The 25672-nt window shown below is 44.5% G+C and overlaps 1 protein-coding gene across 1 annotated transcript; it reads left to right on the top strand.

Moving 5' to 3' along the window:
- CAPN6 (calpain 6) lies at positions 1-25672 on the top strand. Its single transcript, XM_007106405.2, has 13 exons — positions 1-136; positions 6888-7067; positions 15915-16046; positions 17090-17298; positions 17813-18005; positions 18515-18708; positions 18976-19053; positions 19153-19339; positions 21359-21481; positions 21622-21824; positions 22401-22522; positions 23099-23235; positions 24069-25672. Exons 2-13 carry the CDS (start codon positions 6903-6905, stop codon positions 24249-24251), a joined length of 1926 nt encoding a protein of 641 aa, XP_007106467.1. The 5' UTR covers positions 1-136; positions 6888-6902; the 3' UTR covers positions 24252-25672.

Here is a 25672-nt window from a genome sequence, read left to right as displayed (position 1 = left end):
AAATAGTTTTCAGGTTAAGAAAGCCAGAATCTTTGTTCAGCCGCACTGACTGAACAGACTTTGTAGGGGTTACCTGGCTAACAGCAGCGGCGGCGGCGGCGGCGGCAGCAGCAGCAAGGCTCCTTGGATAACTCAGGTGAGGAGAGAGGACATTTGCAAACTCATCCTGCAATTTTATTTGCTGGATAACTTCGAGTCTAAATGAAATGGAGAAACTTGCACTTTATAGGTAAACTCCGCAGCTATAATTTTATGGTTTGTCTGGATCGAATGTGTGTGCGTAATAGCAGTTTGGAAACTTCAAAACTAATGGAATTTTGGATTGCTTATTTTTGGAGGGGTGTCTAAGGGAGCAATTGTGGTTGTCTGGCCATGAGACTTTTCTGGTGATATCTGCTAAGGTTTTGTTTTTTGTTTTCGTTTTTGGTCTTCTGTTACTTAAAATACCTGGTAAGGAAGGACAAACCTGGGAGGCGAGTGTGAGGGGGGAGAATCCCCATTTTCAGGGCTTTATTCTAGCTTCTGCTGACCCATAACTGTGGGCAAATTATTGAAATGCAGGCAGAATCTTGGAGCCACACTGTGTGCAAAAGGTCTTTAAGCCCTGGAAGCGGGGTCCATGGGTGGTACACTGTTGCACAGGAGGGAATGGCAGCAGAGTCTGTCCTGTCTGCAGAACCGGGGTCTTCCTGTCCTGGTGACAGGTTGATCTTGGCTATTTCATGATCAGCCCCTGGCCGGCCTGTTTTTGTTTTTCTCTGATTCTTGCATTGGTGTAAACATAGGTTTGCAGTTGGGGGCTCTCTCCGTCCCCACCGCAACTACATTGTTCTGGGGGCTTAGCTGGACTACTTGACCAGAGCAGGCTGGGCTGAGAACGGGGTGGCAAAAGGATTGGAGCATTGCAATTAAAAATTGGTTCTGAGGATTTGGAGCTTGAAATATGGTGACAAGCACGTAGGAAAATTAAACAAATTCTGCCATCCTGACAGTCACTTCTGGCTTCAGGATAAAGCATCCTGGTTTGTAATTAATGTTTTTATTGAAATTTGACTAATGTCTCATTTGCTAATATTTGTTGTGAAATTAAGGACATTTTATAGTCTGAAGGAATTTAGGAAAAGATTCTACGGGGGACGGCTAATTAACTTGCATTCCTCTTGCAGTTTGTGTGTATGTGAGTGTGTGCGCACAAACGCGCATGTGCGTTTATGAATACTTTGGATTTGAATAGCATTCTTTATTTATCCTTAGCAGGCGAGGCAGAAGTCTAAACACTTGTGTAGTCAGGAATAGGTTAAAAAGCAGGCTTTCTGTATCCTTGGGAGTTTTCAGTCCCTAAATTAAAAGCAGAAAAAGCCCCTTTGTGACCCCCAAACAGTGTTTCTTTGATTAGCCTTGATTTGAAATCATCTCACCTTCTGACAGCAATTCAAAAAGAAAACTACTAAGTGCATTCTTGTAAGAAGAGGACAATAAGAATTTTCAAAAGCAATTTCTTGAGGTTTTGTGTTGGCATGCTCCACCCCCCCATTTTTTTAAAAAATTGTGGTAAAACGAGTGAGGAGGTCCAGGTTTTAGTGCTAGCTCTGTCACTAACTGTGCAACCTTGGACAAGTCCCTTCACCTTCCTGTAAAAGCAAGGAATTGGACTAAGTGATCTATCTCTAAGAGTCCATCCAGTGTAACATGCTAGAAAAATTGGAATTAGATTTTCGCAAGGCTATAAAATTAGACTTAGAGGATGGGCTTATTCCAGCCAAGAGGGAAAAATAAAAGGGGTAGTGGGGCAAGTCACCCAAAATGGAGAGGTGGAAGAGAGAGGAGGTACTGAATGGCAAAGGGGCCATTTTATATTGGTCTTTCAAATGTTTGTGTGTGTCTTACTTAAAGTATGTGATCAAATCTCCTCATTTTTCACTAAGGACAGAAAAGGGATTTAACTTGCTTAGAACGAGCGCTTCCTAATACTACTGCCCTATATTGGTCTTATCCTTAATAGTTAAAAAGCACGTTCACATTCCTAATTTTGTTAGATCTCCCCAATAATACCCTGAGGTGTATATGGGGCAGCCATTTTATTCCCATTGCTCTTATGGGGAAACTGAGGGACAGAGATGTTATCTACACTAAATGATGGTATTTGGGACTGGATCTCCTGACTATGTGTGCTCTTTTCATGAATTTGAATTGCTTTTCATTTTTTTTTTTTTTTTTTGCGGTACGCGGGCCTCTCACTGCTGTGGCCTCTCCCGTTGCGGAGCACAGGCTCCGGACGCGCAGGCTCAGCGGCCATGGCTCACGGGCCCAGCTGCTCCGCGGCATCTGGGATCTTCCCGGACCAGGGCATGAACCTGTATCCCCTGCATCGGCAGGCGGACTCTCAACCACTGCGCCACCAGGGAAGCCCGCTTTTCATTTTTTGAGAGAGTTCTGCAACAATGGAATTAAAGGAAATTGTGCACTCTTTTTTCTTGGAATTTCTTTGAACAGGGTCTTCTCTCTGGGCAGAGTAGATGTGTCCTATATAAGGCTGGATCAGAGGACTTTTGTGGTCCCTTTCAGACCTCAGAATATCTGGCCAACAACTTGAATCTGAAGAACCATATGTTCCTTGGTAGATGCATTCTCTAAGGTGTGGCTATGCTTCTGCCTGTGCAGACATGGAAAGCACTCTTCTCTGGGTAGAATGTGGATGCTGAATTTTTATTACTTCTTCTTCTCCAAAAGCCCCATTTCTCTCATCACACCACCCCCAGGGGTGAGGATAGGGACCCCCGATCGTGGTGAAAGTGGCTGCTACTTCATGCCAGGGCAGAGTTAAGTCTTCTGTATTCACTTTGCTCTGCAAACGCCTAATTGCTTTGACCTCCGATTTTGCCCCAAGTAGAACACAAGGGGGAAACTGGGGAAAAGGAGAAACCAGCCAGGAGCAACACTCTCGGGGGCCCTGTTCTCTCCCTCTCTCCCCATTAAATGCCGTCCCCTGCCCTCCCACTCACCGCAATGGAAAGCAGGTTGTAAAACCGCAGACTGGATTTCCTCTTATCAGATCATAATTCTCTTGAGTAAACTGAGGCAGATTTCATTTTTAAGAGCAAAATCTGGTTTCTACTCTAAGGCTGACCCACAGGTAAAGAACAAGTGATTTTCCTCTTAAGACTTTGTCCAGCCTCCCAAGCTTTCTAGTCCGGTGAGTAGCAAAAGCTCCCTCTCCTAACTGTGGCCTCGTGTTCCACGTGGCAGGCTCCCTTAACTTCCCCTGGCAACTCCTAACTCACCACACCCTGGAGCCACCCCTCCCACTAGCTGTGGTTCACACGGCCTTCTTCATTCTCTCTGGACGGAGGATCCCCACTCAAACAGTACTTCTTAAGACCATTATCTCAATACAAAACTCCACTGCTCTTTTTCACCCAACCACCCATAATACTAGCCCTCAGGACACAAGGTTCCCCTTTTAAAATGTGCATGTTCCCTTTGTTAGCTGGAGGCCTTCTTTGGTTGATACTCAAAACCCCAGCTTTGCTTCTGTTTACCGACTTTCCTATATGTGGTCTTTAACCTAAAGGCTCTCTTGTCTTCACAGCTGGGTACAGTAAGATAGCAAAGAAGGAACATTCCTTTCTCCACCCTCCTGTGCCCTGATGGGGCAAGTTGTTGATGACAAACCCAAGACACATTTCTGAGTTTCCAAAAGTTTTCTGAGACTTAACTGATGAACCCTGAGAAGTGAAGTGTTCAGATTCTCCCATGCTCATCAAACCATGGAAATAAAGAACCTTTTCAATATCCACCATGGCAATGAATTCTAGGCAGAATGCCTCAAAGTTAGGTATCATGTTTGCTTTGGAGGGTTTTCCTCATTTGAGCTAAAAAAAAAAAAAAAAGCCCTTCTTTAAGAAGGCAGTGAGCAAAAGAAGCAGTGCGGTGTGATAGAAAGCTGTACACTAAGTCGGGTGTTACACGGACCAGGCTTTGAGTCAGCTCCGCCATTTTCGAGCGGCCCCTTGTCTGAGCTGCCGATACAGAATGAAGGGCACAGATAGCATCTACAAAACATGGCTGCCATGAAGAGAACATGAGCTGAAATGCACCCTTCAAACATTAAATTGCCACACAAACATTAATTTTCTACATAAGACATTCATCCATTCCACAAATATTTCCTGAACAATGGCTGGGTACCTAGCTCTGTGCCAGGCAGTGAGAGGGCTTACAGTGTGTATCTTGCACTTATGGAGTCCTTTCTACTTATTCGAAACACCTGTACACTAACCATCTCATTAGGGAGAGCCACAGTGTAAGGAGGGCACTCCCCTGTTGAGAAAATTGAGGCAACAAGAAACCAAGGTCACAGCAAATGGAATATAGTTTTCTGCCACCTAGTCAGAAATTGGGGGCAATTCTACTCTGCAAGTCCGATGGGGCGTGGCACTGCAATTGTACTCTAACTAATGCCTGTCAAAGTTGAGGCTATTGCTCGCTATTCCTTATTTTCTGTGTGCCCCCCAAATGCATGTGCCCTCACCCAGAAAGCTTGAATTATCTGCACCAGCTGTACATTCTGTCTCTGATAAAGTCGACTGGAATCATACCGGTTTTGAAAATCAAACTTGATTCTCTTCTCAATTGATGCCGTTTCTATCTGTAGACAGGCCTCTTTATAGAATAGGGATTCCCTTTGCAGGCTCCTTGTCTGCCTCACCATTTGACTAGGTAACAAGGTAGACTGGCAGCAGCAGCGGGCCTTCCCAAGAACAGGAAGTGCTCACTTACCCAAAACGTTCAGGGACTAGGGGGCTCTGGGAAACTAAATATCCTGATTGTCCCAGACGATCCCCCATTTGCAGTCCCCAGCCTCTGGCAATCCACCCAACCTTCCAGGAAAAGCAAGAGGCACGGTAGGGTTTGTTGTAAGTTTGAGCACATGTAAAAATTGGGGTCCATTTGTAAAAGGCCCCAGAAAAGAGCCTGGGCATACATTCAGATTGGCTCTGATGCTGCTTAATGGAAAACTATTATTGATACCGTCCACGACTTCAAACACAGTGAAATACACGTTAATATTTAAAACCCGTGGACGGACTTAAATCTGATGACTGAAAGCATTTCAGTACTTGCAGTTTCCTGTAGCCTTCCATGTGAAAAACAATTGCCAATAAACAAGGCTATGGAAAAACTGGTTATTTTCAGCTTCTTATTCCTTGGATTCAGAGAAAGGGTAAGTTTGTTTACATATATTGTGGGTTGCAAATAACATCGAATTAAATTTTTTTATGGCTTTCAAATGGGGAGACTTCTTTACCAGTAAGGCATTTCAATGTAATACTAAAGGAACAGGAAGTAAGATAGTAGAGAGCTCTGATTAATATTACACTTTTTATAAAATAGCAACTGCCTCATTATTAACTGAGTTTTGAGCTGTGTTACCTACACAGATATTCTTTAAAGTGCTAATTAATTAGCCTTTTTTTTTCAAATTTCGTCCACTTTTTAGCAGACACTCTGACCTTAGCCAGATTTTTTGTTTCAACCCTCATGTAATCATAGACTATAGACACAGTTATCCTTGAAATATATTTTTGAAATACTTGGTGCATATAGATTTTACAACCCCCTTCTGTTTACCATTGACTGTCATCAGAGGATCATTAAAATCATTACAAATCTATCTTTGTGAATCAAGCAAAGTCATTGAAAACCCTATTGTCACCCCAAAGCTGGTTAAAATCAAATTTACCTTTCAAATTATCCTCATAAAAACCAGTTTTCAGGGGCATTTGAGTGTGGGGCACTCTGATAGACATTGCCTGAAGAGCCACTATATTAATTCTCTGTATAGCCATGTGAGAGTTGTTTTGTTGTTGTTTTTTTTGTTTGTATTTTTTTTTTTTTTCTGTACGCTGGCCTCGCGGGCCTCTCACTGTCGTGGCCCCTCCCATTGCGGAGCACAGGCTCCGGACGCGCAGGCTCAGCGGCCATGGCTCACGGGCCCAGCCGCTCTGCGCATGCGGGATCCTCCCGGACCGGGGCACGAACCCTCATCCCGCATATCGGCAGGCGGACTCCCAACCACTGCGCCATCAGGGAAGCCCTGTTGTTGTTTTTTTTTTTTTTTTTTTTTTTAAGAAAAGAAAGCACCAGTGTATTGACACGGGATAAGAATCCACCAAATTAGTGTAACTGAATTTCGGAGTCTGCCTTTTATGGTGGGCAAATGTTTGCACACTAGACTTTGAAGAAGAAAGACGCAATCTTTCTATCTTTCCTTGTCTTTGGAGGCCATCTGCTGAGCTCTGTTTCTTGCGTTAGTCTTCCTGGCCAGTAATAAAAACGAAAATCTCTTTAATGATAAAAGGGAAGGAATTGTGTAAAAGGGCTTGTTAGACGGGAAAGGGTCTGCTTCTCCCCTCAAGCACAAAGTTTGTGGCCCTTCAGGGCACCAAATTATTCTGAATGTAGTAAAGCGATTTTCCCCCTTTCTCTTCAAATTTAGAATTGCTCTGTGCTTGAACTCCTCCCTGCCAGTGGAAGATGGAAGATTGCCCTTTAAATTATAATGACTCATGTTTAACTAGCAATCTTAAAACGTTTATTATCTATTTTTCCAATAAGATTGTTAAGGCCCATATTACCCCATTTGGCAGATGAGGAAACTGAGACCCAGAAATGGTTTAGGTGCCTTATCCCAAACCCCAAACTAATTTGCTGCAGACCCTGGGCCCTTCCTTCCCTGAAAATGGTGACTTTTCCTTTAAAGCTAAAACTGAGGTGCCTAGCTCTGGGAATAAATCACTGGGATGACAACTGTTTGTCTAATCTCAGGGAATCTTTAAAAGACTTGAGAACTTCTTCCTTCAATAACAACAATTTTCTCATTCTAGACATAGTTTGACATTATGGGTCCTCCTCTGAAGCTCTTCAAAAACCAGAAGTACCAGGAACTGAAGCAGGAATGCATCAGGGATGGTAGACTTTTCTGTGATCCAACCTTTTTGCCTGAGAATGATTCACTTTTCTACAACCGACTGCTTCCTGGGAAGGTGGTGTGGAAACGTCCCCAGGTAACTTTGTTGTTTCAATTTCTGTTTCCCTCTTGATCTCTTTCATCATAAATCTACTTGGTCCATTACTTCACTCACACAGCCCGCTGCGTATAGACCAGTTTAGCAGACAACTTTATTTATTTTTTATAGCATAATATCCTTTTTTATATTTTTAGAGCACAGCAAAATTAAGAGGAAGGTTTAGAGGTTTCCCATGTAATCCCTGCTCCCAGACATACGGAGCATCTCCCATTATCAAATGCCCCCTCTCAGCGTGGTACCTCTGTTGCAACTGGTGAATTTACACTGACACATCATAATCACACTAAGTTCATAATTTACATTAGAGTTCACTCCTAGTGTTGTACATTCTATGGGTTTGGACAAATGTATAATGACATATAACCATAATTATAGTATCTGAGTATTTTCACTGCCCTAAAAATTCCCAGCAGACAGCTTTAAAATGGGAAGTTTTATGGATTTGTGCTTCTGGCTCTAACTTGAGGAATCTTGAATTTTAGTCACATTTTATCAGATTTAGTAATTTAGAAAGAACAAAAAAGAGATATACCATGCTTGTTTTCTTTTGGAAGTTCATTTGAGTAAATATGGTAACTCAGAAAGCAGCTATACTCTTGTTTCTTTACTGAGTTACCTATGACAGCAACTTCAAGATAATCTCAGACCACTGAAGAGAAAAACTTATATGGTGAGCATAAATGAAATAAACTCAACAGGGACAAGATGGAGTTTGAATTGGGGGAGGGAGACTTCTTTGCTGCTCTTTGGATACCATCGTCTGTATTCTCCCACAGTTAGCAAAGTGGGATCCAAGTAGGATTGTAGCTCTTTCACCACCTATTCATAGTTACTATGGTTCTCTGTGGAACATCTGTATATTGTGTCTCTAAAGCAAGTCTCAGAACCCCTTTACAAGTCCTGCATGAGTGGGAGGTCAATGTACAAAATGATAGGATGTTGGAATCTGGAGAATAAATAGTAACCTGGTTATATCTAAAGGGTATGACTAGATAGAAGGATATGCAACCTGGGCTTCTTCCCAAGGTGGGTGACCAGGTATATAAGCCACCAAGGGCTGTTATGAAATGCAAATTCTTGGACTTTCACAATATCCTGAAGACCTTCTGATCCTATTTCATGATGTACCTTTTTTTATGCGCTATTATGGAACCATCTCAGTCAGCAACTCAAGGTTTGCCTTCTTCAATGAACAATTTCCACAGCTTGAACTCCTAAAGGGAGTTCTTACAAGAGCCACTTCGGTTTATGTAGGTTGCCACCAGGAGGTGCCAAGATACATGGGTCACGTCAAGGCTCTTGTTTTCTACGTGACTCAGGGGACATGTCTCCATTTTTGCCCATAAAGTATGATAGCCACTGAGAATATAAGAGTTGGAGAAGTTCTCTCCATCAGAAGGAAGATTACACTGCTGTTGAGTTTCTGTGCCTCCAGTTGTTGACGTCCCTGTAGATCACTGACCTGCAATACAAATCTGGAAAACATGAGCAGAATTCACTAGCCACTAATTCAGTATGGAGAGAGGTAAGATTTTTTTCCCCAAAATGCACGGAGAAAATAGAAATATGCTGTTTGGGAGCCACTATTATGAATGGATGGTGATAATGAGGGCCACCACTCTTTTTTGATGGTTGGCTATGAAAGAAAGGAGATCAATAGGGCAGAAGGAGCTGAAAAGAAGATAGGAAATTGAGGGAGGGTGTCTTTTACAAATAGGACAGACTTGAACATATTTATAGGCTAAGGGGGAAATAGTAAAGAAGGAGAGGTTAAAGACACAGAAGAAAGAAGGAATAATGGATGGGGGGGGAGGTCCTGGACGAGGTGGCAGGAGATCTGATGGGCAGTAAAATCGCAAGCCAACATGAAGCCATTTTCCTGATGTGAACCAAGCCAACAGTGCTTCCTGTATTAGCCCGTCTTTCGACATATCCTCCCTCCCCCATCTTGGCTCAGTCCTTTGTCCTTTGCCTTCATCTTCCAGATTCTGTGGATTGAGTCCTAGGTAAATTAGCAGGGGAGGAAAAAAACTTAGTAACCACTGCAGTAATCCATCCTGCCTCTGAGGCAAGCAATACCCCTTCCAAGGTGAGGGAGTGTCAGAAAGAGAGAGTGAATGGGGTAGAACAAGGCATAAGCATTTAGGGCATGCCTACTATGGGCCCAGATACTGTGTTTGGAGTTTTCTGTACATTTTTTCATTTCATCCTAATTTGCTATAGCTTAGTAAGGTAGGTATCTTAAAAACCACTTTGATGTAATTCTTTTTTCCTGGTGTAAAAAATAAAGGTAGATACTATGTTCATTTTATTGATGAGGAAACTGTGTCTCAGAGAGAAGGTAAGAATTTTCCCAGGGTCAGACTACTAACAAGCTGGGATTTGAATCCAAAGCATGTATTAGTTTTTACTCTACCATGCCGCCATGTCAGGGAGATAGATTTGCTCATGTCTCTTTTGGTAAAATAGGTAGCTTCCCTCCAGTAAGTTCTCACATTCCCCCTCACTGTGTTGATGCTGTACACCCATTAATTGATCCAGACTTTCCCATTTGAAAGCATACTCTGAGCTTAGTCTTGATTAGGTCCAAAGAGACAGTCAGTTGAGAAGCATTTATCGAGCGCTTACTGTATGCCAGCCTCTGTGCAAGATACAGATGAGGCCTGGGGTGAGGGACTCCCATTCCAGCTGACGAGATGGATATTGAGCTATCGAAGAGTTAAATAAGAAATTACTGCTTCACAAAGGAAATGCTATTTTCAGGCATATAGCCAGTAAATCATACAGGGTTTTGAAGAAAAGGAGATCATGGTGGATTGGAGCGGTTGGGGTGGGGGACTCTTGTGGGGAGTAGGGGGAAAAACAGGGTTCTGGACCACCATCTGAGTCTCTTCAAAAAGCCGGAGATTCCTCTCCAGCCAGAGTGGAGGCCAAGCCTAGGGGCAAGAACCACGTCAGAGTTCTCTGGCCTCCCATCAGGAAAGCCAAGAGACAGCCCTAGGCCTCTCTAAATTGGCTCAGGAAGACCAGATGGGTCGTTGGACTCACCTGCCTCATTGGCAAGGTTGAGATCCTCACCTGCAGGGAAGCTTACAGACATCTTGTCCCTTGGCATGCCACCTCGTCTCATACTCAAACAGGGTTAGTTTCTGAAGTCTCTAAAATGGAAGAAGCACGATTAACCAGATATTTTCTGTCTCTTTCCCTCCTGGGTTGCAAAGCCTCCATGTCTGTAAACACCACTGCTAATCAAACCAACCAACTGCAGTCAAGCGCCACCATCCTAGGGCAGGATTGAGCTCCCCTTCTTCCCACTTGCCACTTCCCTGCTGCGTCCTAAGCAGCCACTTTAGATAGGCAGGGATTATGAGAGTGTTTTGCAATTGTTCGGTGCCAGTTTATCTGCCCATACCTTTCAGAGGAAGATCCTTCTCCTTAACACCTCCATTGGTCCAATGACCCCAGCTACTGGTCTAGCTTCCTGGGTACACAGATATATTGCCTGAGACCTGTACTCCTGGGCTTTCCTGTCCTCCTGGACCTTCAGCATATAAAGTCTTAGCAGATTCTAAGAGCTGAGTTCCCCTGAGTTACAGTGTGATTCTAAGACAGCAGGTAGGATTTTTAGGCTGAAATCTAGCCACCAAATTCCCACAGAAAATCTCTTCTCCAGCGGCTCTCCCCTCCTACCCGCCTCTGGCTTTTTTCCTGACTGACTCATACCCAGCTACAATCGTGTCTTCGAGTCAGACACAGCTATCCTCCTGCTAAAATGGAGCAAGGCCTTCTGGGGATTGCACAGCCAGCAGTGGAGGAAGCCAGGGCACCTGCACAAGATCTGGCACCTCTCCTGGTCAAGTTTTGAGTTCAGCCTCCACTACCATGGCCCTTGCCCAGGTCTTGTCACTACCTTGGGTGAGAAGAGGCCGATGAAGTTCTGGATTAAAGCAAAGGTGGGAGGAATGGGAGGAAACGGTTGAGAGGGGACATTAGAAGCAGAGGGAGATTGCATATGAGGGACCCCGATAAAGGAGGAAATATTTCTCTCTTTGTGCTAATAGAAATTTCCAACACCCAGCTGAATGGGACACCTCTGTAGAGTAGTTTTGGCCTCGACTGTTCATGAATTTCTTTTTCTTCCCACAGATCATGTCCCTCCACGTGAATAGTCCTAAGTGTTTTTTTTTTGTTGACACAATCGAAAAGAGTTGAATAGGCCAATACTCTTGCCATCTGTCCTATTTATTTTAGATTCTGAATTTAAAAAACGCTAACAGCTTTATCAAAGTACAATTTATACACCATAAAATTCAGCTGCTTTAAGTATACAAAGCAGTGATTTTTTTAAAATAAATTTACAGAGTTGTGCAAACATCACCACAATCCAGTTTTAGACCAGTTGCATCATCCCAATACAATCCCTTGTGCACATTTGCAGGGAGTAAACCCCTCCTCCCCCCAGTCGCAGGCAACCAGTAACGTACTTTCAGTTTCTGTCTAGATTTGCCTATTCTGGACATTTCACTTAAAATGGAATCATAAAAGCTAACTTCTTTAGATTAGCATGATTTTCAAGGATCATCCATGTTGTAGCATGTATCTGTTTCTTTTTATCGCTGAACTGTATTCCATTGCACGGATATATAAATTTTTCCCAATAATGCAGTTTGGGATTTACACCTGGAGTCTCCTTGCAGAAGTCTGAAGGTTTAAAGAAGAAGATAATTCTGTAGTGACTTGCTTGTCCAGTTTGGAAGTGGAACTTGGGCTTAAGATATTATTCTATGGTTCCATATTGAGTTTTCTTTGGAGGGGTTAGGAAGGAAGAGAATGTTTCACCAACGACAAGATCGTCACGCAGAAGCAAAACTCCCCAGCAGGTAAAGTTGACTCCTTGTGCAGGTGGTTCAACGTTGGTCCCTGAGCCGAGGTCCACCTATAAATGCCGTGTCTGGAGATGATACAGTTTTCTAAGGATAAGATAATGGTTGCTTGGGCTAGCTGATAAAGCCCTCGGGCCCTGAATGGCAGCCCTGGGCCTTCTGGGACGACTTAAGAGCCTTGGACTTAGTCCTAATGTACCTACTGCAGGGCCGGCCTCACTTGTAAGTGTCCACACTGTCCCCATCCCCATGGGACTGCTAGACTGCCCATAGCACTTTTGAAATGCCTCCACTCTTCTGGCTGCTGGTTTTCTAGGCAGCCTTTCATTTTACTGTGGTTCTTGAGGTTTACCCTGGACCTCAATGTTTATTGTCAGCAAATTTCACCTGTGTAAAAAAAAAAATTGCTAAATATGTGGATGTGGTAGGTGCGAAGAGAGCCACATAGAGTGACATGCGTGGGGCTCCAAGGCTTATAACTGTATGCTTCCCTCCCCATCCCACCCCACCCAGAGGTCTCTGGGAAAGGAGATGAGGTAAGGACAATGGGAGGATCTCTCAATGCTCAGCTAAGAGAACATACTTCCTAGAGACGCTGCTTTGCTTGTATCAGTAGAAGGCTTTGGCTCAGGGATGGAGGTCTGCAGAGACCATTCCTGGATTTACTCTTGGTGCTTGACTTCCTAGTTGTGTGTTTTCCCCCTAAGAAATTATTTTGCCTTGACAAACAGCCCAGTTCAAGGATCACGTCGACTAGGCCAACACAGCTGGGAACGATTAGAGGTTCAGCAATCTTTCCTACCTCTCAAGCCACCCAAATATGTGACTGTGTGAGCTGTGACCTCTCCTCCAACTCCACTCCCTACCATTTCAGCAGAGCTTGAGCTGAAATGTCCCATCTGCACTCTGCATCCCAGCTTTGACTTACAGGAAAATGTCTCCAGCCTTGCTTCCTTACCCCCGCAGGAATTATAGCCAGTTGTCTAAATCTAGGGGAAAATTCAATAACTATCCATTTCATTGTTTTCAAATTTGTCACCAAAAAGTCCATTTGGCTGTTAGATTTGCATTGGCTCATTATCCTTTACCCTTTCTACCTCCTTAGCTATTTCTAGTCTTTCACTTCCTTAAAGAGGTAAAAAGAAAATGTGGCTTAATAAAAATGTTCTCCCATGCTTCACATCATGATGCTGACAAACTCTTATGTATAAGAGTTTGATTCATATTTAGTGGATGAAATTGAGAAGATTAAAGCACATTGGTGATATCTAGCCTAGAACCAAAAGCCTAAGACATGAGTTAAGCCAGTCTTCCAGAATGATCGAGAGCTTTTAGGTGAGCGTTAAGCAAAGAGACATAAAACACTGGGATGGATGACTGAGAGAATTAGTTGCATCCCCCCCTGAAGAGCTTCACAGTATTATCCTTTGCATGGTGACCATTGATCAACTTAAAGGCAAAAGGATGAACCAGCTGATGTCTAGAGATTCCTTCTCTAACTGTATGTGAAGAACCTAAAACTTTAATCCTAGGTCTACTAACTAGCTAAATGACAGGAGAGGCAAGTTACTGCCCTTCTCTGAGCCTGTTTCCTCATTTGTAAAATAAACAGGTCGACTAAATAGTCTCTAAATTCCTTCCAGGTTTGACAGTCTATGGACTGTTAACTCATTTTTAAAAACCCATTGTTAAATAGCCATCCATCATGTATGGAGAGTGGTGAAGTAAAACTGGGGCATGGGCCAGTTTATGAGAGGAAATGGAAAATAAGGTGGGTTTTTTTGCCCAAATGTATATTCTCCCATGATTACACACAGCTTTACACACACACACACACACACACACACACTATATATATATATATATATATATATATAATCCATTCACATTAGTCGACAGGAGAATAATTATCCAGTTCCTCAATTTGAGTTCTGTTTCCATGTCTTTTTGCTTATTTACATGATCCTTTAGGTCTTGAGGAGAAGTTGACATGCCAAAAGTGTTTGCTGAGCCTAGATCCCTGCTGTGAATTAAAGCCTTGTGGAAAATCAAGACACTATAATGTAACCCCAACCACTAATAACGCTACATAAAACCAGCAAATAATTTGCCTTAATAATCTAAAAACACACTTTTCCACATATCGATGTTCACTTTATTGTTTTTTCATGCTTGGAGACTATTATATGCATCATCTAAGTCCATGAAATCACTGTATAACTTTACATCTTGCTACAAATAAAATGGTAACGCCTGACTCAGAAAGGAAAAACTGTGTTTCGTCTCATCTTAGAAAGGGTAAAGAAACAATCAGAAGAGAAAGAATATCAGGATTGAATCTACACAACACACCTGCTTTATGTTCAATAAGTGAAAAAACAGGCAGCTCCCAATGCATGAAAACAATTTAGTAAGATAGAAGTCTTCTTCTAAGACAATAAAGTAATGAGACACCAGACATGCATCTAAAAAAAAAAAAAAAGACCAGAAAACCAAAGCTGATGACAACCCACCTAACTCTCTCCTTTTGGCAAAGGGATGACCAATTAATCTTCAGTTTGGACTTGTCCTTGCCCAGAATGCCTATTCCTTTCCAGAGTTATTTTGGCTTTTAAAGAATATATGGAATGTTTCATTCTGTAGACCAGACCCTTCATCAAGGAGAATTATGTCCATTAAAAAAAAGAAGTTTGAGAACCAGAAAAATATAGCTGTCTCTATTTAATAATTTTTGAAAGGATATATGTCTAGATTTTCTTTCCATTTGAGATTAAGATTTATTTCTGCTGGGTAAGCAAAATGTCAAGGTACTGGCCAACGGCCTCCTCCACGAAGCTGTCTCCATCTACCCAAGACTTCACTGGTATTTCCTGCCTTTGAACTCTGCAAGGGCTGATACTCTGAGTCACGCAAACGTGTCTTCAGTTATATGGTGTCATGTATGTGACTATACCTCTGTCCGTGACTGTCTCTCTACTCCTTATGCCTCCATACCTCTCCCTTGTCCAACTGCTAACTCTAGTCATTCTTAAGGCTTCAGCGTGAACATTACCACCACTATTCAAATTATTTTGTCTACCACCAGGGAAATTTTGGGGATCCTTCCTTTAGGCATTGATTATACTTTGAAAATTCCTCCATTACATTGTGCTGGAATTGTATTATTTGGGCCTCATTTTCCTACTTGCAGTGGGAATGGCGCAGCTAATGATATGTTGGGGAAAGACACACGCATACACCTCAAACAAATACTTCCCCCACTCTGTCCAGGTTCTGAACATCCGCTGTGGGAAAAGAGTATCTGTTGAAGTGCTCCTAGACGCGGTCTATTACCACCTGCTATTAGTGCTGCTGCCATCTGTATTCATCCAGAGATGTGGGGAAATCTTGTTGCATGGACACCGCTGTTGCCTTTGCTTTCTGTTAGGAAAGGGCTTCATATATAAGGTCTCCTAACTCATTTTTCTGGAGAGGGAGAAGCATTAATGTCCACCTCTATCAGGCCTTGTCTTTTAAGTGCAATCACCCATCTAAGCACAGGCGCCTCAGAAAATCTCATCCTGACAAATAGGATCAGAATGTAATGTGCCAATCCCTCATTCTCCTTTTTACAAGCTCACTGCTGCAGTGAGAACTCTCTAAACCTCAATGATAGCTATGTCTGAGGGCTCCCACCAGCACGTCTCATCCTGTCTCAGTCGCATCCTCTCCTTCCATTTCTCCTGCCACCTTCCCACGTGACCCTTTTTCCTGTGTCTTGATGAGCTACTGCTTTGTGTTTGTTTCCACAACCCCCCAACCTTTCCTTTCTCCTACCTGGGGAAGTCCTGGTAATCTTTCCACCTTACCTCATCTGTGAAGTCTGTCCTGCCTAGCTGAGCTCACACTGACCCGTGGGGAACACTTCCCAGACTCTTAGAACCAACTGTTGTATCCACAGGACATCTGCGATGACCCCCGTCTGATTGTGGGCAATGTCAGCAGCCACCAGCTGACCCAAGGGAGACTGGGGCACAAGCCAATGGTCTCTGCGTTTTCCTGTTTGGCTGTTCAGGAGTCTCACTGGACAAAGGTACCGACCTCACTCGGCTTCCACCTTCTTGTCTTCTTTAGTAACTTTAGGAAAAGTCAGCTCGTACCTGTCTCAGATTGTTTAATTCCTGAAGTCAGAAGTATTAATGATTGAAGGTGATTTCCCTCAATTTTATTATGAGAATTTTCACAGATACAGAAAGTTGAAAGAATTTTACAGTCAACACCCATTAACTCACCTAGATTCTACCATTAACGTTTTACTCTATTTGCTTTGTCACACATATTAGGTGATCTTTTGCCACTTGCAGTGCTTTGACTCAGTAGCTCTGCATACTTGCATTCTCAGTACCTACTGGGGTAAAAAGCCACTGGGGGCCAGGAAGCCACTGACAGATATGAACAAAAGAAAAGGTGAGAAAGGTGGAGCTAGATCCTTGAAAAGGTTCTAATAAATTATAAGAGTACAAAAATTCCTTTGGCATTTAGTCAGAGTTCAAGGCAATGAAGTGTTGACCTGGGAAAAATTAGAGCATTTTCTTCAGAAAATAACAATTTTAGAAGATGAATGTGTAATTGTATTTAAAAAGGAGACTTTCCCAAATGGAATTTTATTCAAGGTGTGAATAAAATCTATAGTCTATAGAATCTGCACGAACTCTCTAGGATGGACCTTTAACAACTGAAACCACAGGGGGCCTTGTGTTTTGATTGATTTTGCTTTTTAAAATGCCTTGTTTATGTGGTTAAATATGCAACCACGAATATGTTTGTGTAGACAGTCTCTCATGATCGAGTTTGTAGATTAACTGTGATAAATAATTTAACCCATAACTTGCTGCCCCCAGTCACCCTGTGTGTATTCGGGGCAAGCATGGTAATACTATCCTCGGCAAAACTGAACTCGGGGAGCAAAAATTGCAGAAAAAAATGCCCTACCAGGGACTTCCTACCTAGACCCAAACCAAATGTATTTGCTGTGCTTCCTGTTGCCACATGGGATTTGCCAGAAGTCGACTGTAATCTCAATATTTGGATATGGTCTGGTGAATAACAGTTGATTGAATGTTCTTATATTTCCAGACAATTCCCAACCATAAGGAACAGGAATGGGACCCTCGAAAACTAGATAAATATGCTGGGATATTTCGCTTCCGTTTCTGGCATTTTGGAGAATGGACCGAGGTGGTGGTTGATGACTTGCTGCCCACCATCAATGGAGATCTCGTTTTCTCCTTCTCCACCTCCATGAATGAGTTTTGGAATGCTTTGTTGGAAAAAGCTTATGCCAAGTAAGTAGGGGGGTTGGCTAGTCAGTGGTCAGGCTACACAAGGAAAGGAAGGTCACATTCATCCTTGGGAACTCATGCTCTCCCAGCTTAGCCTTGGGCTTTAAATTGGGTAGGATATCAGTCAGATCCAAGGCATTGCTTTGGACCTGGGAACGGCCCTCCATAATTGCAGATGAGAAAGAAATCAGCTGTTCCAGTTTCCACTGAACCCTTACTGCTCCCAGGTGCCCTCTTCCTGCTGCTGATCTACAGATCACATGGCATTATGGCCGCAGATTTTCTCCTCGTCTAATATTTACCTGTAGAAAGAAGTTTCTGCATGGACCGTCCTAGATCAACATAGCCTAAACCTAGAAATCTGACAATATTCTCAAAATATCTCTCATTTTGTTACCTAGAGAAAAGCTAGCCCGTAAAGGCTGGCTGGGCAAGGACTGTTTTAACTTGGGGGAACAAGATGTCCTTGACCTGGAAAAATACTTTTACAAAGATAACTTTGCATATTTGCCCCCAGGCTGCTTGGCTGTTATGAAGCCCTCGATGGTCTGACCACTACTGATATCATCGTGGACTTCACTGGCACGTTGGCTGAAACTGTCGACATGCAGAAGGGAAGATACACTGAGCTCGTTGAGGAGAAGTACAAGCTGTTTGGAGAACTGTACAAAACATTTACCAAAGGAGGTCTGATCTGTTGCTCCATTGAGGTTTGTACTCACCAAAACCACTCTTCGCTCGCTTCTGGCAGAGGAGACCATGACATTTAGTGGAGAACATCACCCTTACCCTGGAGATCCAGGACAAGTCATTATGAAACTCAGAAAGCTAACAATAGGCACTGAGCCCTGGCGCAGAGGCTAAGGAGCTTTAACCTGTTATCCTTTTGTACCAGTCATCCCCCTGGAGGCCGATGTAGCATCCGAGCTGATGTAAACAGTCTCTGCTCCTGGGTGTGGCGGTTATAGCCCAATGAATTTCAATGCTCTTCATATCAATGTACTACCGTGGGTCATTTGAATTGTTTGAGTTGTTATATTAAATTCTTTATTTCCTTTCCTTGGCTTGCTTTGTGTCAAGTTAGGTGGCAGGATCAAATTTCTATCTGCATAAGAGAACTAGTTTCAACCATACTCGCGTAAACCAATCAAGGAAGAGGAAGAGCCAAGCCTTGGATCTCCCAGTTCTTGTGCCCTTATGTATCTTTCTTTGCTCTCAGTTTCCCAGTCAGGAGGAACAAGAAGTTGAAACTGATTGGGGCCTACTGAAGGGCCATACGTACACCATGACTGATATTCGCAAGATCCGTCTCGGAGAAAGACTCGTGGAGGTCTTCAGTACTGAGAAGCTGTACATGATTCGTCTGAGGAACCCCTTGGGAAGACAAGAATGGAGTGGGCCCTGGAGTGAGATGTGAGTGGCTTTCCGCTTTGATTGCTGCATCCCCAAAGCCCTGTACGTTCTCCCAATCCCATCCCTCCAGACTGCTAGTGGGCTGTCAATGCTTAGTTGACATCTGTGGGTCCTTCTCGGACATGGGGCCTGTGGCTTAGCTGGTGGTGAGGCAGAGCTGTCCCAGTCCTCATGTATTCTGTTCCTTTGGCATCCTGCTTACTGTCAATGGCAAATGGAAGTCAATGGCAAACATAATGGCTCATCCCTTTGATCATTTGCCTTTAGTTCTGAAGAGTGGCAGCAACTGACGGCAGCAGATCGCAAGAACCTGGGGCTTGTTATGTCTGATGATGGAGAGTTTTGGTGAGTAGAGGTTTTCTGTGCTAAAGGGAATTGGGGCTTCCACATGGAACTGCAGGGGTAGGTATTAAGTATCATCTTCATTTCTTTCCTTCCATTCAGGATGAGCCTGGAGGACTTTTGCCGCAACTTCCATGAACTGAATGTCTGCCGCAATGTGAACAACCCTATTTTTGGCCGCAAGGAGCTGGAATCGGTGGTGGGATGCTGGACTGTGGATGATGATCCCCTGATGAACCGTTCAGGAGGCTGCTATAACAACCGTGATACCTTCCTGCAGAATCCCCAGGTTTAAATCAAATTCTTTTTCTTTGCCTTCGAGTTATCAAGGCAGTAGGAAGCCAGGTCTCACCCTGGAGTATTTCTTTGGCATCAGTTCTCCCATTTGCAGCTATTGTGTAATATTCATCAACCAAGATGCATAGGGATTGGCTCAGATGCCTGTAAAGCAGACTGTGTCTCTTTGCAGAGACGTGACTTGGTGACATTATCAAATCCAAGCCACCTCCTCTGGCTGCCTCTCTCCTGACCATATTGCTGGGTATGCTTTGACACTCCCTGCTTCCTTGTGATGGTCCCACGTTAGAGAGAAAGGATCTTCTCCCTGACGTTTTCTCAATTCTTTCTCATTTCTTTACTGCCTAATTGCTCTCTTGGGTACACATTTACTATATGTGTCCTCTTTCTCATGCAGGTGATTCTTCTGAACCCCATCATTAGGCCTCCCTTTTCTCATCTAGAATAGCAGGTCATTCTTCTCAGGATTTGAATCGCTACCCTGTCAATGACCCCGTTCCATCCATCTCCCATTACAATGCTATTCCAGATGACACATCAGAGGTCAAGCCCAGGCACACCCCAAAGCAAAAAATCCAAACATCCAAAGCCTGAACCTATAATAACCTTGATGGTTTTATCTGCAAATGTGCCGATGAGCTAACCCACCGGAGACGAGACTTCTGACTATATTGCAGCCTTACACATGAGTGTGTTTTTTCTTTCCATGAGCTTCATTGGCCAGCCATTTGGAAGGATACTAAAGCTGGTGGGCTGATTTACTTAACTCATAGTTTTCTCCATTCCTTCCACCTTAATTGTCCCTAAAGAAAAGAAAACTCCTCTTGCCACCCCCCTTCATTTACAGCCTTGGAGACGCTTTAACTATCAGGAACATATACCAACCTGGGGAAATGGGCTTTTTGGCTTCACTGTTTAAGTGTCTGTGCAGGATGAACCGACGGCGGCCTCGTGAGCGCATGTTTCTGCATCTGTTTCCCGTTTCTTCGTGGGAGGGTTGGGGGAGAGAGAGAGAAATCTGATGCCTTTTAGTCTTACTTCCCAATGGCACCATGATGCCCCAGATGATGTTTGGGAAGTCTCTAGAACAGGCCTGCAGCATCCTTAAAATGGTGAGAGCAAAGCATCAATTCACCAAGGAAATGGATCCGGCCCCTTCCACAAGTCACACATCTGGGCTGGCAATAGGAGGCTAGCCTAGGGGAATGCTGCAGTGTCAGGTTAAGTCAAGCAAGGATGCTTTCTGTCTTTGTTGATTCTCAAATTTTCCTGTGTACAGCTTTTAAAAACAGGGGACAGTTTATAAGATTTTTTAAAAATTTATTTATTTAATGTATTTATTTTCGCCTGCGTTGGGTCTTCGTTGCTGCGTGCGGGCTTTCTCTAGTTGCGGCGAGCAGGGGCTACTCTTCGTTGCGGTGCGCGGGCCTCTCACTGCGGTGGCTTCTCTTGTTGCGGAGCACGGGCTCTAGGCACGCGGGCTTCAGTAGTTGTGGCACGTGGGCTCAGTAGTTGTGGCTCGCGGGATCTAGAGCGCAGGCTCAGTAGTTGTGAAAATTTAAAAAGAAAAAATATATATATATATGAAAGTGAAGCTACTCAGCGGCCATGGCTCACGGGCCCAGCTGCTCCACGGCACGTGGGATCTTCCCGGACCAGGGCTCGAACCCGTGTCCTCTGTATTGGCAGGCGGATTCTTAACCACTGTGCCACCAGGGAAGCCCACGAGGGGACAGTTTTTAAAAACCCAAGATCCTACCAAGAACTTATTGAAACAAAGCATACCCTCTTTGGCATCAAAGGCCTAGGTATGAAGTTGGCTCTCTCAACACATGCTGAATGCCATAGGGAGAAGCAAACATTAGGATCTGCATTTAGCAAGTCAATGGCAAAGCCCAGAACATAACCCAAGTCTCTGCTTCGCAAGGTAGAGTTTTCTTCCCTGAAATTTGAGCTGGCTCATCTGAAACAGAAGCGCTAACTAAGCTCCTTGCTGGCCTCTTTCCCTTAGTACATCTTCACCGTGCCCGAGGATGGGCACAAGGTCATCATGTCTCTGCAGCAAAAGGACCTGCGCACTTACCGCCGCATGGGAAGACCCGACAATTACATCATCGGCTTTGAGCTCTTCAAGGTAAGAATGGGCCTTTGGAGCAGAGAGAACGATGGCAAACAGTGTCAAAATTGGGACGGCTTGAGGTTAGGGGAATTAAGAAAGGTCGAGGGATAAAGAAAGTAGAAGAGCTATAGCATCTCCTTCTCTCGCATTTCCAGGTGGAGATGAACCGCAAATTCCGCCTCCACCACCTGTACATCCAGGAGCGTGCGGGGACCTCCACTTATATTGACACACGCACCGTGTTTCTGAGCAAGTACCTGAAGAAGGGCAACTACGTGCTTGTCCCAACTATGTTCCAGCATGGCCGCACCAGCGAGTTTCTCTTGAGGATCTTCTCTGAAGTGCCTGTCCAGCTCAGGTGCCGTTGCCTTGGCCAGCCCTGCCAACTCCCATTCTGTGCTTTGCCTCCAGTCCTAACCCTCTTGGCCCTCTTCCCCTAGGTGGACACTCAAAGGGACAACTTGTTCAAGTCCGATTTCACTGCAGTGATGGCAGGAGAAAGATTTCTCAAAGTGGTGTGGGTTGTGAGAAGTTCCCTGTGGAGGTCAGAGCTTCAGTGCTTTGAGCTGCCATTTAAGGAGAACAGGCCTATAGCCTAAGCTTTTCCACTTATATTTTATCTTCTGTTCTCTGGCTGACTCTTTCTTCTCTTAAACAGCTGGCACTCCTCACCGCTCCTCTATTATGTGCTGAGTGCTGGGTCACCAAAGCTACCTTTTCACCCCAGCCCTGCCTACTCTGATCTTTATCTGCTGGGCCTTAAAGCAAGGGGAAAGGAAAACATACTCATAAAATATAAAGCCATGTCTGAGGAGGAATGGGCTAGGTCACTTGGCATTTCATGTTTTTCAACAACAGGGTCTGCTTTGGCGAGCCTATCTCCTCATCAGAGGGCGTTCATCATGGATGACATGTCTTCTTTTTGATGTTCCAGGGAGCTGACTCTGGACATGCCCAAGATGTCCTGCTGGAATCTGGCTCGTGGCTACCCGAAGGTTGTCACCCAGATCACGGTGCACTGTGCCGAGGGCCTGGAGAAGAAGTATGCCAATGAAAGTAAGAACTGCAGGGGTGTCTGGGAAAGCAAAATGCAGTTTCATTTATTGCATATATGGTTACAAAAGATGGTCAAACATGATTCTCTCCAGTGGTGTTTTCCGTGTAGAAGAGTCAGAATGGCTGTCAACCGTGGTAGGAAGATGGGATATATATAAACAACAAGGTCCTACTCCAGAGCACAGGGAACATAATTCAATATCCTGTGATAAACCATAATGGAAAAGAATATTTTAAAAAGAATGTATATGTGTATAACTGCATCACTTTGCTGTACAGCAGAAATTAACACCATGTTGTAAATCAACTATACTTCAATTTAAAAAAAGAGAAAATGGGATATAAAAGTCTCTGGGCAAGGGCCTATCTAATATTCATTTCTATATCCCTATATAAAGTGTAGAAAAGAAAAGGGAAATAGGAACCAAAGTCCTAGGTCATTCTAGTACCCAGGTGTTACGCTAAAAGTCTCAGAATAGACTTAGTGAGATAGTTTCTTGACTCTCTAGAGAGATAGTGTTAATCACTGTGTTAAAAATAATCACTGTGTTAAAAATAAATGTTTCTTTGTTCCAGCTGTAAACCCATATTTGGTCATCAAGTGTGGAAAGGAGGAAGTCCGTTCTCCTGTCCAAAAGAATACTGTTCATGCCATTTTTGACACCCAGGCCATTTTCTACAGAAGGACCACTGACATTCCTATTATAGTGCAGGTAAGGATGTGAACAGGGACCCTCAGGTAGCTCATATTCAGTACCAGATACTGGATGATCCCAAGTGCCTCACAGATGTCTAGGATACAGAGCAAGGCTTATCCTGGTCTTTTGTTTGTTTGTTTTGTACGGGAAGACACGTCCCACCAGGCACAATCACTCGCTTCCTTCTGAATCTCCGTCCTAAATCTCCTCTCCTCTGTTTCTTTCATTGTGGGCAGAAGCCCGCATGCTGGCAGATACGCACGTTAACACAGGCACTGTAAATTCCCATGTGGGGAAGTATATGCCGGTTCACATGACCCTCGCCCTGCTACTCAGAATGGAGCACTGTGGTTTGGCGGTTTTTCTGACTTAATGCTTCTGACCAGCTGCCTTTCGGCGGCCACCTCACAGGTTAAGGTTGATTCTGAACTCTGACTGGTGGCTTTTCGTCTCTACTCTTTGAGGTACTTTCCCCTTAGCCAGAGAGGTATCAGGAAATACAGTCTCTTTTTTTTTTTTTTTTTTTTTTTTTTTTTTGTGATATGCGGGCCTCCCTCTGTCGTGGCCTCTCCCGTTGCGGAGCACAGGCTCCGGACGTGCAGGCTCAGCGGCCATGGCTCACGGGCCCAGCCGCTCCGCGGCACGCGGGATCCTCCCAGACCGGGGCGCGAACCCGGTTCCCCTGCATCGGCAGGCGGTCGCGCAACCACTGCGCCACCAGGGAAGCCCCAGTCTCTTGGTTTTTAAACAGACCTTTCAAAGCCCGGCATTAGGTTCTAGATGCCACTCGGCAAAGTCCAATGTTGCAGAGGGTTGCTCATCTTCACTTTCTTGACTTGTCTCTCCAGGTCTGGAACAGACGAAAGTTCTGTGATCAGTTCTTGGGGCAGGTTACTCTGGATGCTGACCCCAGTGACTGCCGTGATCTGAAGTCCCTGTACCTGCGTAAGAAGGGTGGCCCAACTGCCAAAGTTAAACAAGGCCACATCAGCTTCAAGGTTATTTCCAGTGATGATCTCACTGAGCTCTAAATCTCCAGCTCCAGGGAATCCTGACAGAGCTTTCCCATCCTTTTATTTTCTGTCAGATGCTAGATCTTATCTAGGATTCATAATCTTTTGAAAGAAAGAAATTCACAGTAATTAACTTTTCCTTTCTTCTGTTAAGTTCCCCGTACCTCCCGATCCGAGTAGCGTAAGTAGCTACGTAACCTATATACCTCCAGCAGCTGGACAGGGGGAGGTGACAGTCCTATCTGGAGATCAGACAGATGTTGGCCAAGGAAAGATCTCTGGGGCTTCCGGGGGGTGAGATTCATGCAGGACAACGACAACAGCCTGGATACCCTACCGATGTCGTAGCTGTTTTCAGGTGCCCAAAATGTCTCCCCTGTAGGGCATGTTGAGGGAGGGGGAGGGGTGATCAAGGCCAAGCAGGTCTAGCCTGACATCCCAACTCCTGACTGAGCACTACAGGTGTCCCAGCAGCCTTTTACCCAGCAGCCAGAGCCTGTTTATACATCCCCAGCCCTTACCGCCAGTACCACCATCACCACCACCACCAACCACCACCTCTGGAAAGTGTAGTCCTGCCCTGACCCAAGTCACCCCCCACGGTAGGTCTTACCTTCATGTTGAGGAAGCTTCCTAGGTGCTTAATGAAGAGCTGGAGTTCCGTGAGGCTCAGACAGTGGGAAGGGCCTGAGCTCCAGCTCCGTGGAAGCCAGCTGTGTGCCACAAGAGGGAAAAGTGGAAGAAGCTGCAGTGGGAGACAAAGCCTCGGTCCCCCACGCATCCACACACACCTACACTCACACACGCGCACGTGGGCGCGCACGAACTACCATTCAGGCAGTCAGCGGGCAAGAGGAAGGATGAATAAGGACCACGCAGGATAAAAGGACGAGAGACTCCATCCAGGCATAGTCCAGCCAGTTTGGGGCCCCTGACTGCAAATGTGAAACCTCCTGCTGCTGCTAGGTTTACAAACAAGCCCGTTGTCCTGTGCCTCCTAATATCATTGGTACTGAAGACCCCATCTGGGGGGCTTGAGACCCCTCAGGCTTTTCTCCCAGTTGGGAACGTTCACTCCCTGGGGGTGTTTGTTTGCCCTCTTGTTTTTTCAGTCCTTCTATAGAATTTTCTCTAGAGTCAGTCATCCTGAAATGTTCTTCCCTCCATCTCCTCTGTCAACATTCTATCCCCCCTTCAAGGCCCAGCATAAATGCCACCTCCTCCATGAAGCCTTTCCCCATCCCCCAAGCTCCACCTCCTGGAATATTTCAACGCTTCTGCAATGATGAATAATATGACATAGTTGTAGTATACTTAGTCTAGTCCAGCACGCGATCATTTAAAAATTTGTGTAGTTTTCTTAGCTCGCTCCTTTCCCTACCATGTTTTTCAGTCTAACTTCTGCAGTGCCTTCACCACACTGCCTTACATAATCCAAA

The sequence above is a fragment of the Physeter macrocephalus genome, chromosome 21 (assembly GCF_002837175.3).
Source record: "Physeter macrocephalus isolate SW-GA chromosome 21, ASM283717v5, whole genome shotgun sequence".
NCBI classification, from domain to species: Eukaryota; Metazoa; Chordata; class Mammalia; order Artiodactyla; family Physeteridae; genus Physeter; species Physeter macrocephalus.
This window is presented reverse-complemented; position numbering and strand designations above follow the sequence as displayed.